Source organism: Capricornis sumatraensis, chromosome 14 (genome assembly GCF_032405125.1).
Source record: "Capricornis sumatraensis isolate serow.1 chromosome 14, serow.2, whole genome shotgun sequence".
Classification (NCBI taxonomy): Eukaryota; Metazoa; Chordata; class Mammalia; order Artiodactyla; family Bovidae; genus Capricornis; species Capricornis sumatraensis.
The window spans coordinates 13,352,825-13,367,937 of record NC_091082.1 but is presented as its reverse complement, the minus strand read 5'-3'; the positions used below and the strand labels follow the sequence as shown (position 1 = coordinate 13,367,937).

At 48.6% G+C, this 15,113-nt stretch overlaps 1 protein-coding gene across 1 annotated transcript; it reads right to left on the bottom strand.

The window, feature by feature from the left end:
- Positions 1-90: 90 nt before the first annotated feature.
- On the bottom strand, positions 91-12,629 carry IL24 (interleukin 24). The gene is made up of 6 exons (XM_068986397.1): positions 12,581-12,629; positions 3,834-4,030; positions 2,678-2,740; positions 1,721-1,879; positions 1,066-1,137; positions 91-174 (listed from the first exon to the last, which is right to left on the bottom strand). Exons 1-6 carry the CDS (start codon positions 12,627-12,629, stop codon positions 91-93), a joined length of 624 nt encoding a protein of 207 aa, XP_068842498.1.
- Positions 12,630-15,113: the final 2,484 nt, after the last annotated feature.

Below are 15,113 nucleotides of genomic sequence, written 5' to 3'. Positions count from 1 at the left end.
CAAGGGTGTGAAGTGCCCAGAGGACATCACAGGAAGGGACCCTCAACTGAAATGATGCAGAGAAGAAGGAGGGTATCCTGGTCTAGGCCGTCAGAGCTGATTGAATTTCTCCATCCATCTCAAGAGAATGTCCATTTCTCCAAAGGCTTTGGTCACAGCTGCTTCTCTGTTCAACTAAAGGGAAAGGAAAGTTGAAGCCCTGCCATGTTAGCCACGGGAACAGGTTTCCTTCTGACCCCTGAACCTGGTACGACTGTAATCGTGGGCTGTGACCCCTTTAGGATGGCCTCTGACAAAGTCCCCACCCATCACTTCTTCTCTGTGTGTGTTGTCTGCTTGGGAGGCAAGGACAGATGGGTTGGTGAGTGGCCGCAGACAAGGGGCAAGGGAAAAGCATCGTGAGTCCCTGACAATAAGCATCAGAATCCCTGTGCAGGGTGGATTCCATCCACCTGAGACCACTGTGCAGATGAGAAAACTGAGACCTGGGTGGTCCCTTTCCCTAGTATGTTATTGCTCTTCACCAGTTGTTTATAAACTGGTATATCTGTTCCTCAAAAAATGATCAAAATTGGATTGTCTTGGGGAGGGAGCTGGGGATGAAACTGAATTTTTCTTTGTTTTCTTAATTTAGGAAAAGACAACATAATTCCCATAATTCTTTTTCACAAACTCGACCCTTTGACCATCCTGGAAAATACTGCAGATGTGTGTTGGGTTGGGGATTCTCCCTTCTTTCTCCCTCACTTTTGACTCACCAATTGCCCACCTCAGATCCCCATAAAGCTCTCATTTTGGAATGTCCTTGGTAGTGAAATCATCTTCTAGGGAAATAGAATAGCGTTTTAACTTGAAAACTGGCAGAAAAATTGGCCATGTCATTTGCAGTATTTATGCAAAGTATATGGTAACTAATGCAGCTATAGTATGGCTGCGCTCCTGCTAAGTCAGGCGGCTTAGGGGCAAGCTGGATGGAGTCCCCTACATTGAATTCTCCATCAGGTCCCCAAGGCACCCTCGTGCGACAGTTCAGACGGGCAACTCTCAGTTCCCGGCCTTGATTACCTGTTTAAATGCTCGGTAGAACAGCAAAAATCGCCTGCGTGCACTCTCACGGGTAGAAAACATCTTTTCATGCTGGATAACAGAAAAAGAAAATTGTGCCAAGTGTCAGGTAGGAGCAGAGGTGCTTTCTCCCACTCTTTCCTAGTAATGCCAGAGGAACTCCTAAGGCCTAAGAGGGCAGCTCCAAATCTCACATCCCCAAGGGAGCCAATGCTGACCTCCCACCGTGCAGCAGAGACTGCCTCCTTTCATACTCACAGTAGTCTTGCCAGGTAGGGGTGATTATCAGCACTTTATAGATAAGAAAACCAAAGCCCAAAGCGATTGACCACTTTTGGGGTTTTGTTTTGTTTTGTTTTGTTTTGGTCTCCCAATTTCTCTCTCAAAGGCATTTCAAATAAATATGATTGATTATTTGAAAAAAAAAAAAAAAAAGAGAGAGAGAGAGATTGACCACTCTGCAAATGGACACCCAGTCTGTTAGACACAGACCTGGCCTTAAACCAACACTGCCCGTGTCCAGAGCCTGTGCCTTGTTCCATGACACCTGCTGCTCCACATCACGGAATGAAAGCTAGGGCCAGATAAGGGAAGAGGAGTCTTCTGAAAACACAGCATCTCCTGTGGACCTCCATCCCAGCTTTGTTCTACTCACACTGGCTTGCAGTTTTGACACGATGACAAAGAAGTTGTTGGCCAGAGTAGAGAATGACTTCAGGATCCCGTATTCAACAGCCTTGTCATGGTAGTTTTTGAAGACGGTGTTCACGTAGAACCTCAGCAGGGCGTGGAGGAGGTGGCAGCTCTCAGTCTCCTGGTGGGTTGCAGGGTCACTGCCAAGCCCAGGCCTCTGCCCACTCTGACCCCAGTGAACCACCCACATGGCGCACAAGGCAGGATAAGCACAGTGGAGGTAGGGCTCCTCCAGGAGATGGGGCTCTGAAGCGCTGGACCAGAGGACCCAGAGGCCTAGAAAGGAAGGGCTCATCCGGGGTCCCACAGCCAGTCAGTGGCAGGCCCAGGCCTGGCGCCCAAGACTCCTGCCTCCCATGTGGTTAGATTTCTTTCTTCTCCAGCCCGTGGCCTCTCTAATAGCTCTGGGCAGTGATGGGCCTTGAAAAGCACCACCTCTTGGTTAGCTGAGCTTTGGCAGGGAAAAGGTTTAGAAGGAGAAATGAAGAGAGAGAGAACTAGTGTCTGTGAATGTAGGAATTGCACCCTGGGCCCCCGAGGCGCCACAGAGGGGAGCTCGGCATCCCTCAGGGGTCAGAGCTTGGTGGTTTGTGATCACTGCCTAGATGGGTGAGAAGAAAGTGGGGGCATGGAAGAGGCCCAAGCAGATGGCTCTGGGCCAATGAGAGCAGAAGAGAAATCCAGATTGATGGAGACTGGCTAAATGAAAACAGATGTTTACAAGCCTCAGTCCCTGCCCTCTCCTCAGGGCCTGTATTCGCAAACCCTGGATGTTCCTCCTCCGGCTCACCACTCAGCCCTGACCTGTGCAGGCTCAGCCTGGGACAGAAGTGAAGTCTTCTATAAGCCTCCCCACAGCCTCACCCGCAGGAGACCAGCCACCCAGAGGAGACAGCACCCTTCCCCCGCCTCTGATTACCGAGACGTTCTGCAGAACCTCTTTCCGCAGCAGCCGGACACTCGTGATGTTATCCTGAGCTTGCTTGGGGAACAGAAAGGACAGATGTCTCCAGGTTGGAGGTCAGCATAGAAGCCAACCTTGCAAATACATGCTGCTTGCCCAGACCCTTCAGTCTATCTAATCTGTGCAACCTCAGAGGCCACAGAGGGACCCAGGGAGGGCCATGCTGAGCTGGCCCCTGGGGGGGGAGGTACAAAGTTCCAGCTCCAGAAAATCACAAATCCTGGCCTCCCAGGGGCAGATGGAATCCTAGATGTTCTTAAGAGCTTTGATGAAGGACTTGTTTGATTCCTTTGGTCACTTGAAGCATTAAGAAATATGCCCATTTTGTTTAAGAACCACTAGGAGCAAAATGTTACCTCCATCTTCCATGGAGAGTCGGGGAGGCTGTACCTCGAGGCTTCCCCTGCAGCCCGCCACTTCTTGGGTTTCCAGCCAAAGAATCCTTGAGAGAAGGAGCTTTAAAGCTCCTTTGTCCTACCTCCTCATTGTGCAAATAAGGAAACCGACAGGGTAGGAGTCGGGGGAGGCTGCTGTATGGATTGCTTTCAAGGTCAAGATCACACAGAGGTGTCCTGTCCCAGTCCAGCACTCTCCTCTCTCCCCAGACGGCCTTGTCAAGGTCCTTCATTCTGCTTGCATCTGGATTATCCTTTAAGGAGTACGTGTCACAGGATGCATTAACTGTTCTTTCCCAACTCAGAATTAAACATTCTTTCAATCTTGAATCAAGGCCTCAGCAGGTGGGAACAAACTAGGAGGAGCTGGCAAAGCAGTAGGTGAAAACTCTGGTGGGTCTCAAAGGATTCCCCATGACTTCCCATGCGTGAAGGCTTATGTAACCCTGGGATGGAGCTGAAGCCCAAATGAATCAGGCTTCCTTCTTTATTCCTCGTGGGCTGTGTTTCTTTTCCTATGGACTGGCCACATCTTTCTGAGCCTCAGTTTTCTCAAGTGCAGAAGGAAATGTGGACCCACGATATCTCTGACTTCACTAAGCTCCTAGGTAGGAACAAGATTAGCAAGCTGCAAAGGGCTCCATAATCGTCAAATATTTTCCTCTGCCCAGAATCACCTCCCTCCACGGCTGGGTCCAGAACAACACTTCACTCACCACGATGTCCTTCATGGCCCAGAAGGCCTGCCACAGTTTCTGGAGAACTATGCCATCTACCTGGCAGGGCCCAAACTGGAACTCTTGGCCCTGGACCCACGGCCCTGGGCTCCAGAGAAGCAGCATCAGACTGAGGCAGGGAAGAGCAGCCACGTGCGTGGAAGAGCCCATCTGCAGCAAGAAGGTCCAGGAGGATCCTGCTGGGGGAAGGGAGCACCCCTGTGAGGGAGCATCCGGCTGGGGGAAAGGGAGTGCCCCTGTGAGGGAGCATCCTGCTGGGGGAAGGGGAGTGCCCCTGTGAGGGAGCATCCTGCTGGGGGAAGGGGGCACCCCTGTGACGGAGCATCCTGCTGGGGGAAGGGGGCACCCCTGTGACGGAGCATCCTGCTGGGGGAAGGGGGCACCCCTGTGATGGAGCATCCTGCTGGGGGAAGGGAGCACCCCTGTGACTGTGACGGAGCATCCTGCTGGGGGAAGGGGGCACCCCTGTGATGGAGCATCCTGCTGGGGAAGGGGGCACCCCTGTGACGGAGCATCCTGCTGGGGGAAGGGGGCACCCCTGTGACGGAGCATCCTGCTGGGGGAAGGGGGCACCCCTGTGATGGAGCATCCTGCTGGGGGAAGGGGGCACCCCTGTGAGGGAGCATCCTGCTGAGGTAAGGAGGCGCCCCTGTGAGGGAGCATCCTGATGAGGTAAGGAGGTGCCCCTGTGAGGGAGCATCCTGATGAGGTAAGGAGGCACCCCTGTGAGCGAGGCCCTCGGCCCCAGGCGTGGTCCCCTGGACTGAGGCTCCTTGGCTCTGCCGCAGCCAGCCTCAGGGACACACAGAAACCTGAAACCAGGGTGCACTCATGGTGTTAGAACAGTTCAAACGTGTGGCCTTGCCGGGGTGCCCTGGGTGGGGCAACGGTCTTTCAGCCCCAAGGGCCTTTGTGCCCCTCAGTCTTACACCCACTGGTCTGGCTATCCCTGCTACCTCCTTCCTCACCACGCCCCTCTGTGTCACACACACACACACACACACACACACGCACACACACACACTCACGCCCTGCCCCACCTTCTCTGCTCCATTACAGTCCTCTCTAGCCAACATCCCACCAGTCAGAATTTGACCAAGAAAAGTGAAGAAACGGGGAGCTATAATGTGCCAAAGAACACGTACGTACAAGGATCCCAAACTCGGCAGAACACGTTCGCCTGTCTGAGTTCTGCCCTCAAGTCACCGGACACATGTGGGAAGGTCTTTCTTCCCTCCCCCCGGAGAAGGCCACCTCTGGCTCTCATCACCGACCAGAGGAGCTGCGGGTTTAATCCTGGCCCACAGGGATGGGTGAGCTGGTAGGCACACTCACTCTGCCACCTCAGCTGACCGACTCACTCTTGACACTAGGAAGTAACTTTTCAGGTGACTGAGCAAGAGGAGGAATCAGGTTTCCACATGAATCACCTCTAAAGCCTCCCACTGCATGACTGTGTGAAGAGCCGCAAGCTAGAGGCAGGGAACCCCCTTGTCTGTCTGTCATAACTGTATGCAGAGATTGCTTCTCCATGACTCCTTGGCCCTTTGCTTCTCTTCCTTTCTTCTTTCCTCAGAGCTCGGTCCCTCCCTTTCTTACTCCAGGCCTTGATCTCACACCTGAGGACGCTCAGTCTTCCACCCCTCAGCTGAGCGGGAAGCCCCGAGAAGGTCTGTCTCCCCAGTGCCTGCCAACTTGTGAGCCAGAGGAGCGGGCCTGGGGCCAGCACACGTTGTCCTGTCATGCAGCTCTGAGCTCCAGCCTCTCCCTCAGAGTCTTCCTGGTCCCTTCTTTCCAAAGCCACAGGCTCTTCAGTCTCTTGCAAATTCACCTGTGGGCTTCATAATCCCCCTAGCCTTCCTCTCCTCCAGCCTAAACTCTTCTGATGTTAAACCCAAGAGAGCAGCTCCTCCTCATGTATCTCTCGCTTTACATAAACGCTGACAAAGTTGGCCTCTATGTCCCCCCAGCCCCTATGCTCAATCGGGCAGCAGTCGGTCTAAAGCTCCAAAGCCAAGTACTCGGGAATCTCCCATCACTCACCTCAGGCCCTGGAAGTGATGCTTGAGGGCTTGCTGGTTGGTGGTGCCTGGTTCCTGTCGTAGAGGAAGAAGGTTGGGCAGGCGTCCACACACACACACCATGCACCAACCAGGGGTGTAACGGTGGATGGAAGGCTCTTGTTCCAGCTGCGGAAGTTGTTTCCAAAGTAAAGGTGTGCAGGCAAGCCAGGCTTTGTGGAGCTTCATATACACGGGGGCCGTGGGGGAGGGGCGGGGGAGGCAGAGGGAGGTGGAGAAAGGGAAACTGGTCATGCTTTCCCAGAGAATGACGTCACTGCTAGTCAACCTTCACTCTAGATGGTGGGGCCGTGGGGGAAACAGCCCCTGGGTGCAGTGAGCGCTGGGTCTGAGTTTCAGCTCTGCCATTGGCAACATGACGGGGGCAGGTCATCTAGCTACCTCGAACCTCAGTTTCTACATCCATAAAGTAAAAACAAGCAAGCAGGCAAACAAAAGCTCTATCCCATCACCACGGAAGCATCAGTGCCATCAAGAGACCTGGCCGTGTGTGCTCCTAGCAGGACGCTCAGCCTTCAGGTGTAGGGTGTAGGTGAGGGGCAGACTGGAGCAGTGTTTCCAATGCATGTTCCCCAGAATCTGGTCCTGAGGGATGCTTATCTGCAAGACTCTCTGTGCACTAAGGATTTCACTGTCAGTAAATTAGAGAAGGCTGGCACATGCTTGATCCCTCTTGGAAACCTATAGTGCCCTGTAGGAGCCGGAAGCCTGGTGTGGGCTTAACACTCCTTAACCCAGTCTTTCCCACAAGTATTAGACCATGACTCTGGGAAACACTGGACTCTGAATGAGGAACTGGCCAACTACTGGCAGAGAATAAGCTGAGAATGGCTCAGCCTGGTGACTGAAGATAGTTCTTTTATTTTTTAATGATTGAAAAAAATTAAAAGAACAGCATTTTGGGACACATGAATGTGAGTGAATTAAAATTTTAATGTCCGCAAATAAATCTTTACTGGGACGCAGTCACACCCATTTGTTCACATGTGGTTTGCTGCTTCTGTGTTACGGGGATAAGTAGCTGTGACTGAGGCCATGTGGCCCACAAAGTCACAAATATTTACTACTAATATCTGACCCTTTGCAGAGAGGGCTTTCTGAGCCCTGTTCTGAATTACCTTCTTGTGTGAACATTCTAAGAGTTTCTTTAAACCTGGATCCAGGCAAAGTCATGGGAATAGAAATGTGATGTGAGGGGCAGGATGACTTTCTCTAGTTCTCCTTGGAGAAAAAAGAACAGGGGACACTAGGAGGAGCTGCTGCTGCTGCTGCTGTTTAATCACTAAATTGTGTCCAACTCTTTGCAGCCCCGTGGACTGCAGCCTTCCAGGCTCCTTTGTCCATGGGATTCTCCAGGCAAGAATACTGGAGTGGGTAGCCATTTCCTTCTCCAAGGGATCTTCCCCACCCAGGGATCGAACCCATGTCTTCTGCTTGGCAGGTGGATTCTTTACCACTGAGCAGCCCTTTCCAGTCTCTCCACTTGGCGGACCCTTAACTTCTCATCTCTCTATCACAGACACAGTGCTGTTCTGTTTTCTTTAGTAAGTCAAATACGTGCGGCAATCCCCAGCCAGCAGGCTGGCCAGCTGCCACTGCTGTATTAAGGACCATGCTTGAGGCCTTTGCTCCCAGAAGGCTGGAGTCTTGTCCTCTAGGCCTAGGCAGGGGCCCACATCACAACCCCCTTTTCCTTTCAGGATCTAGGTCACTACTAGTAATCCCTAACTACCATGAGAAGAAGATGCCAAGAGGCTTTGATGAGACAGAGAAGACAAACTAAGAATATTGGGACAATAGATGAGGGGGAGGGCAAACAGGACTGGAGAGTCTAGACAGCCAAAGCTGGAAGCTGAGAGGAAAAGTGAGCCCCAGGGCATCTGCAATCCTAGACAACTGTCTACGGATACACAGGAGACCAGGAGGGATGAGGTGTTAGCAGGGCAAGCCAGGACAGAGGCATGAGGTCATGGAGACAGCGAGGCAGGCTCCCGAATAGCCACCTGGGGTCATGAGCAGCTCTTTCTGTCTAAGGAAGGAGTAACGTAACACAGGGATTCCAGGCAAACACGTGCCTGAGTCTCTGGATTGGCTGAGCTTATCCCCGGGAGGGCACGATTCCCTGGGAAGGGAGGGCATGGAGAGAACTCAAGGACCTTGGCCCCAGGTCAACTGAGATCGCTGGTTATGAGTTCATGCCATGTCTGCAGACAGACCTGGGTCCAAAACATGATGAGCCCAGGAGCCCTCTGAGTTTCAGCTTCCTCACCTGTAAAACCGAATCCCCACAGGCCCCAATAACAGTGACACAAAGCCTTGCTGCCCAAAGTGTGGTCTGTGCTCAGCAATATCTAGGAGTTCCTTAGAAATGCAAGACCTCGGACCCTTCCCCCGAAACTACTGAACCACAAAGTGCACTTTAAAAACTCCCAAGATGATTCTTAAGTACGTTAAAATTTGAGAAGTGTTTACATAAAACACAGAAGTATCTGGTATCTTCCACATGGTAAATGCTTAACAAACAGGAGCTACAAGTGAAGCAGAAGAAATTAGAGCAGCTGTTCTCCACGGGGCAATTTTGACCCAGGGGGATAGTTAACAATGTCTCGAGACATTGTAGGTTGTCATAACGGGGAATGGGGGGTGGGAAGAGGGATGCTACTGACGGGTAGTGGCATGGGGCAAGGGATGCTGCCAAACATCCTACAGTGTATGGGAGAGCCCCTCCCCACAAACAACCAGGTTACAGCCCCCCTAAATGCCCACAGTGCTGAGGCCCAGAAATCCTGGACTAAGGGAGAGCAGTGTCTGCAGGGGAAAGAGCTGACATAGACCTAGAGAAGGGTCAGAAGCGTACCCTTCGGGGGAGAAGGGCTGTGGTGAGAGAAGCATTGGACTGTTGAGACGGTCAGGAGAGGGGAAGGAAAATAAGGCGGCAACTCGGCAGATGGCCCGAGGGCAGAGGGCGAGGCCTGGCGCACTGGCTCACCGCCACCCCGCCTCCCCCTGCTCCCAGGGAAGCTCCAAGTCTCAGACTTGGAGAAACTGGAGAAAGTGGGGCTGGTCTCTTGGTGCAGAGCCGTGTGTTTTTATCCCATGCTAGGCGAGACGAAGACCAGAAGCTCTCCTAATATCTCTCATCTCCTTACTCTCTGGAAACTTGGAAAATTTCCTTCATGATAATACTGGGTGGGAGAAAAGGTCCTCTGTGGATAAACTTTGATTTACAAGGCCATCTCCCCACTAGATACCCTTTATTAGATTGAAGGTGTTTATTCTGTGATCCTCAGGCCACTCCCGTCACACACGCATGTATGCTTGTCGTGTATGTCATATCGTGTCTGCAGTCGGAATTTTCCACTTAACTCTACTCCCACCCCACCTCCCCTACAGATTCTCGCTCAGACGGTAAAGCACGTCTGCCTACAAAGCGGGAGACCTGGGTTCGATCGGGAAATGGCAACCCACTCCAGTATTCTCGCCTGGAAAATCCCATGGACAGGGGAACCTGGTAGGCTATAGTCCATGGGGTCGCAAAGAGTCGGACACGACTGAGCGATATTTACTTTATTTACTTTACTATAGAGAGAGGAAAGAGCTGAACCAGGTGGAGAAGGGTCCCTTCTCCACTCCCCAGGTGAGGCAGTAAAGATCTCACTCTAAACCTGAATATTCCCCCTTTGTGACTGACAGAAATGCCCTGCAGGAAAGAAGTGATGAGAATATGAAGTAGGGTTTCCTGAGCACCAGAGATAAAGGAAAATTGCATCACCATTTTTCTTCCAGTGAACTGATTTAATCTGCACTCTAAGATAGATCGGCATCTCGCTGTTTGGCTGGGAACACGTGCACTGACAGATGTGAGATTTCTGGGCTTTTGTCAGCTCTTCTCCCTGCTTCAGCCGCTGTCATTCTAGGAGTGGAGATGAGAGGTCTGTGTCCACCGGTTGGCCCCCCTAGACTGGCAGTTTGCCATTCTATCTTGTCCTCTATCACTGATATAATTAATAATTTATTATTACAGGCATTTCAAAGCATAGGAGTGAGAACAGACACAGATCAGTCTTACAGCTCTACAGCATGCTCAGATGTACAAAATACTAAGTGACATCTCTCATTTGCTACTCACTATAACAAAAATGTTAGAAGGAGGACAGATATTGTTAACTGTCCTTTGCAGATTAGAAAACTGAGATTCAGAAAGATCAAATAATTTTCCCTACATCACATAAATAAATGACCGAGTCATAACCAGAGTACAGGTCTCCTGGCTCTCAGTCAGTGTTCTTTCGTCTGTTCCACCCTTCATCAGCTTCTCAGTCTTGCATGTCTTCACACACTTACTGAATAAGCTCCTCCTAAGCACCTACTGAGCGTCAGAAAAGGCTATACAAAAATGAATGACTATGACAACATTTACACAAGTGTCCAGAAAAGACACGTTATAGAGACAGAAAATAGAGTACTGGCTGCCTAGGGCTTAGAGTTGGGAATTTGGTGGATGGAAGGAATTGGCAGTGACTGAAGATGAATACAAAGTTTCTATGGGGAGTAAAGAAAATATTCTAAAATTAGATTATAGTGATGCACTCTGTGAGTATACTAAAACCCATTGAAGTGTACACTTTAAGCAGTGAACTCTGTGGTGTGTGAATTATATCTCATTAAAGCTGCTTTAAAAAATAATTAATACTCAGTTATTGTTCTCAGTTCTAATGAGTCAATAGAGGGAATACACTTGCAAACAGATAAATTGCAACACCAAGTCATGGGAATGTGTTGACACCAGGAACAGAAGGATGGAGCCAATGAAAACATCAAGATGAGGTCTTAATAAGATGTGTCTCGGATGTTGCTGGAAGGGTTGAGAAGCTTCCTAGTGACATTTGATCTGAGGCTTGAAGCCTGAGTAAGAATTTGCCAGCAAAAATAAAGGAGGACATCTTCTGGAGGCTTCTGTGACCTCCACTAATTCTATGGCCATATAACTGCTATAGGGAACCAAGGAGAAGAAGGTTCTAGAAGTTGCTGGAAGAACAAGGATCCTTGATTGCTGTTTTGCTTGATGATTAATGGAAATCCGTGGGAAAGAGCAGTTTAAATATAGTTGTAGGATATGTAAGGGAACCTAAGGTGCTACTGAGCCCCACGAGCTATAGACAGGAAGGGAGAAGTTGGGTGAAGGACTTGGGTCTCAGTTTTCTAAGCAAAGGCTTTAGCCAATCACAAGAAAGAGAACCATAAGAGACATCCAACTCTGAAAACTGCAATTGCGTCCCAGAAGTCAGGTTCCTGTACCTTCTCACAGCCTGCAGAGCACCAACTTTGAGTCTCAAGGACATGAATGTTTTAAATAAACATATACCAGTAAACAGGGTGGGAGAAAATGACAGTTACAGAGTCTCCTGAGTAGATTCAGGTTAAGAATTGTGGTCCATTTCCCCTGTGTCACCGTGTCTCTCGTATATCCAAAGGTGCTTTTTCGAACAGATATATATTTTGTAGGGTAAGGAAGGAAGGCAAGTAAGGAGGGAGGGACTGAGGGGAGGGGGAAGGAAAGAAGGAAAGAAAAAGAAAGAAAGAGAAAGGAGGAGAAGGAGGAAGAGAGGGAAAAGACTTTGGTTGAAATGAGATATCTTTCATACTCAGCAGTTTATCAGCATCAATATTCCTGAAATAGCCCCCCTATCTTCCTCCTATTCAAATTCATTCTCTAGACTTACAAGGAACTTTTTAGAGTCCTAGACAGCAGCAATCACTCTTCTCCTGTGCTCATCTTTGATGGCACCTATGTAATCCTTCCTTGTGCCCTGGTGGTCTTGTCCACCAGGCTGTGAACTCCCTAGGCACCAGCACTGACTTTCTTTCATCTCAGAAGGGCCCTCAGAGCCTGGCACATGGTGGGTGCTCAGTAAGCGTTTGTTGAATAAGTGCATTTCATATGACTGATCCCCAATCTAACTGCTTACAGGACACAGTAGCCTCCCAGACTGTGTAGACATAAAGTGAAAGTCAAAGTCACTCAGTCGTGTCTGACTCTGCAACCCCATGGACTATACAGTCCAAGGAATTCTCCAGGCCAGAATACTGGAGTGGGTAGCCATTCCCTTCTCCAGGGGATCTTCCCAACCCAGGGACTGAATCCAGGTCTCCCACATTGCAGGTGGATTCTTTACCAGCTGAGCCACAAGGGAAGCCCAATACATAAAGTCTTTGCCAAATGGTCACCAATTTGTTCAGGCGACAATCACCGGGCTATGAGACACTGCTTTGCGTCCCATGGCCTGATTAAATATCTGGGCCAGCTTTGCACGTGCCCCTAGTATGAGAGTAAGAACTCGTGAAATGATACTATAACCACTTACCTGCTTATAGAATCCCAGGGAAACAGAATTGGTGCTTAGGCCAGCACAGGAGAGAGTCCTGGGTCTGTGAATAAGAAACTCAGTCCCATCCTCGAGCTTCCAAACTGCTGCCTTAAATATGCTTTCTCTGTGCCCCCTGTCCCATTCTGCCAAAGAGGGAAATGGTCTGTATTTCATCTGTCTTACAGACTCTCTCTCAGTCTCATCCCTCTTTAAACAGAATGCCCACTGCTTCCTAAGATCCTTCTAAATGCACAACTCTGATCATACTACTCCTTACCTTGAAAATTATCTTTGATTTCTCGCAGCCCGTTGCTCTTTTTTTCCATTTCTGTATCCATCAGTATCTAGCACAGAGCCTTCAGCATTTTAGTTTGTTCTTGACTCAATTCTTAATTTCAACACCAGATAATGGAATACATTTAAGGGGGAGGATAAACTAAATTGATTTTTATACTCCTCAACTGATGCTATGCTATGCATGAATCGACGTAATAGAGAATGCCATTCAACCACCAAATGTAATTTGTCTTTACATCCGTTAAAAAAAAAAAACTCTTTTATAACAGTTTAGACTTAAAAACCAAGTTACAGATGAAATATGCATATGGTCCCATTTTTGTAAAAACAAAATTAAATGAGCATATGTACATGCTGAAAATGATCTAGAAATATAAATACCAAAATGTTAACAGGATTACATTTGAGTAGTGAGATAATGGGTATTTTCCTTTTCTAGAGCTTATCTGTGTTTTCCAAGGTTATACAAGTCTAATTCAAGTGTAAGTTTTTTTTTTAACTTATTTAAAATTTAAATAAATCACTAGTTTCACCATTGCCCATAGGAAATCACTGAAATTCCTGGCATGGAAGTGCCCATTCTCTGACATCAGGCTACTCACCTTTCCAACTTTATCTCTTCCCACACCTCTGCTCACCATGCTCCAGCCAAACTGGGCTACTCACCTCCATTTTCTGCCTCTGCCCCACTGTTCATGGAATCTGGGATTTCCTTATCATGTGCCAAACACTAACCAACAATCTATTGCTTCGACATAAAAAGATGCAGTGATATGTCACTGACTGTCAAAGACAAGTTGCATATATATGTATACATATGTTTACATATGTGCATATACATATTATAAAATGTGTGTGCATGCACACACACACACATATCCTGCTAAACATATTTATTTTGAAGCAGTACAATTGCAGGCTGGATAGAGTTTTATTTTCATCTTTAAAGGATTTTGTATAATTGGTGTAAAAAGAACTCAACAAACACCTACCATTTGAGAGACAGAGATTTGCATTAAAATTTTCTTTCAAGGTCTCCTTCTTGAAGCTATTCTAAAAGCTGCAAGGAATTTTTGCCTCCCTTGAACACCACAGGGATTTGAATTTCTTTTGTGGCACTGACTCTTGTCCTTTGCCTTCCCTTGTCCCCATCCCTTGTTCCCCTGCCCTCCTGCTTCCTCTCCCTCTCCCCCTCTGTATACCCACCCCCAGCTTCCTCAATCTAGGGCCTTGGGAGGACAGAGGAACTGATGTGTTCTCCTCCCCATGCTGCCCAGCACAGAAGAGTAGGTTACTGAAAACAATAAGCATGTAGTGAGTAAGATGCTTGATAGGAAAAGTATTCAGAATGATATGGAGTCTGCATTTTGGTGGGTTAATCTCATCACAAGAATAGAGAATTGGAAAAAGGTAAAAGGAGTAAAAGATGCTTACTCCTTGGAAGAAAAGTTATAACCAACCTAGACAGCATATTAAAAAGCAGAGACATTACTTTGCCAACAAAGGTCTGTCTAGTCAAAGCTATGGTTTTTTGAGTAATCATGTACGGATGTGAGAGAAAGCTGAGCACTGAAGAATTGATGCTTTTGTACTGTGGTGTTGGAGAAGACTCTTGAGAAGACTCCTTGGACTGCAAGGAGATCCAACCAGTCCATCCTAAAGGAAATCAGTCCTGAATATTCATTGGAAGGACTGATGCTGAAGCTGGAACTCCAATTCTTTGGCCACCTGATGCAAAGAACTGACTCCTTGGAAAAGACCCTGATGCTGGGAAAGATTGAAGGCAGGAGGAGAAGGGGACGACAGAGGATGAGATGGTTGGATGGCATCACCAACTCAATGGAGATGAGTTTGAGTAAACTCCGGGAGTTGGTGATGGAGAGGGAGGCCTGGCGTGCTGCAGTCCATGGGGTCGCAAAGAGTCGGACACGACTGAGCGACTGAACTGAACTGAACTGATTCTAGGTGGGAAGCCCACTGGGAAGTATGGGAGACATTGCAGCTGTAGTTCCCCTCTTCCTAGAAGACAGGAAAACTGCCCTTCCCCTCCCCATGGAAGCTTGGCATGGCCATTGGACTATTTTGACCAGTGAAATATAAGTGAAAGAATCAAGTGTCTTTTCAGGTGGAAGCATTTAAAGCTCAGGGCACAGTTCTCCATGCAAGCTCCTACCTCGCTTCTGTCAGGACGGCAGCGTTATGGGATGGAAGTGTTTCCTCCACCTGGGTTCCTGAATAGCCATGGTGAGTAGTTGGCCACGCAAATATGTATCACACATGTATTATAACTGAGAAATAAGTTTTGTCATAACAAGCCACTGAAAGACTAAGGTACTGTCTGCTGCTACAGCATAATGTAGCCTCACCTAATATAGAAGGAATGTTAGAGGGGAGAGGGATTTAAACACATTTCAAGTCCCTTTCCGCCCTCAGAAAATGAATGTAGACTCTGCTATAGACAAAACTGCTATTCTACATGCTATTTAGACACCTCATTATAAGTCACAGAGAGT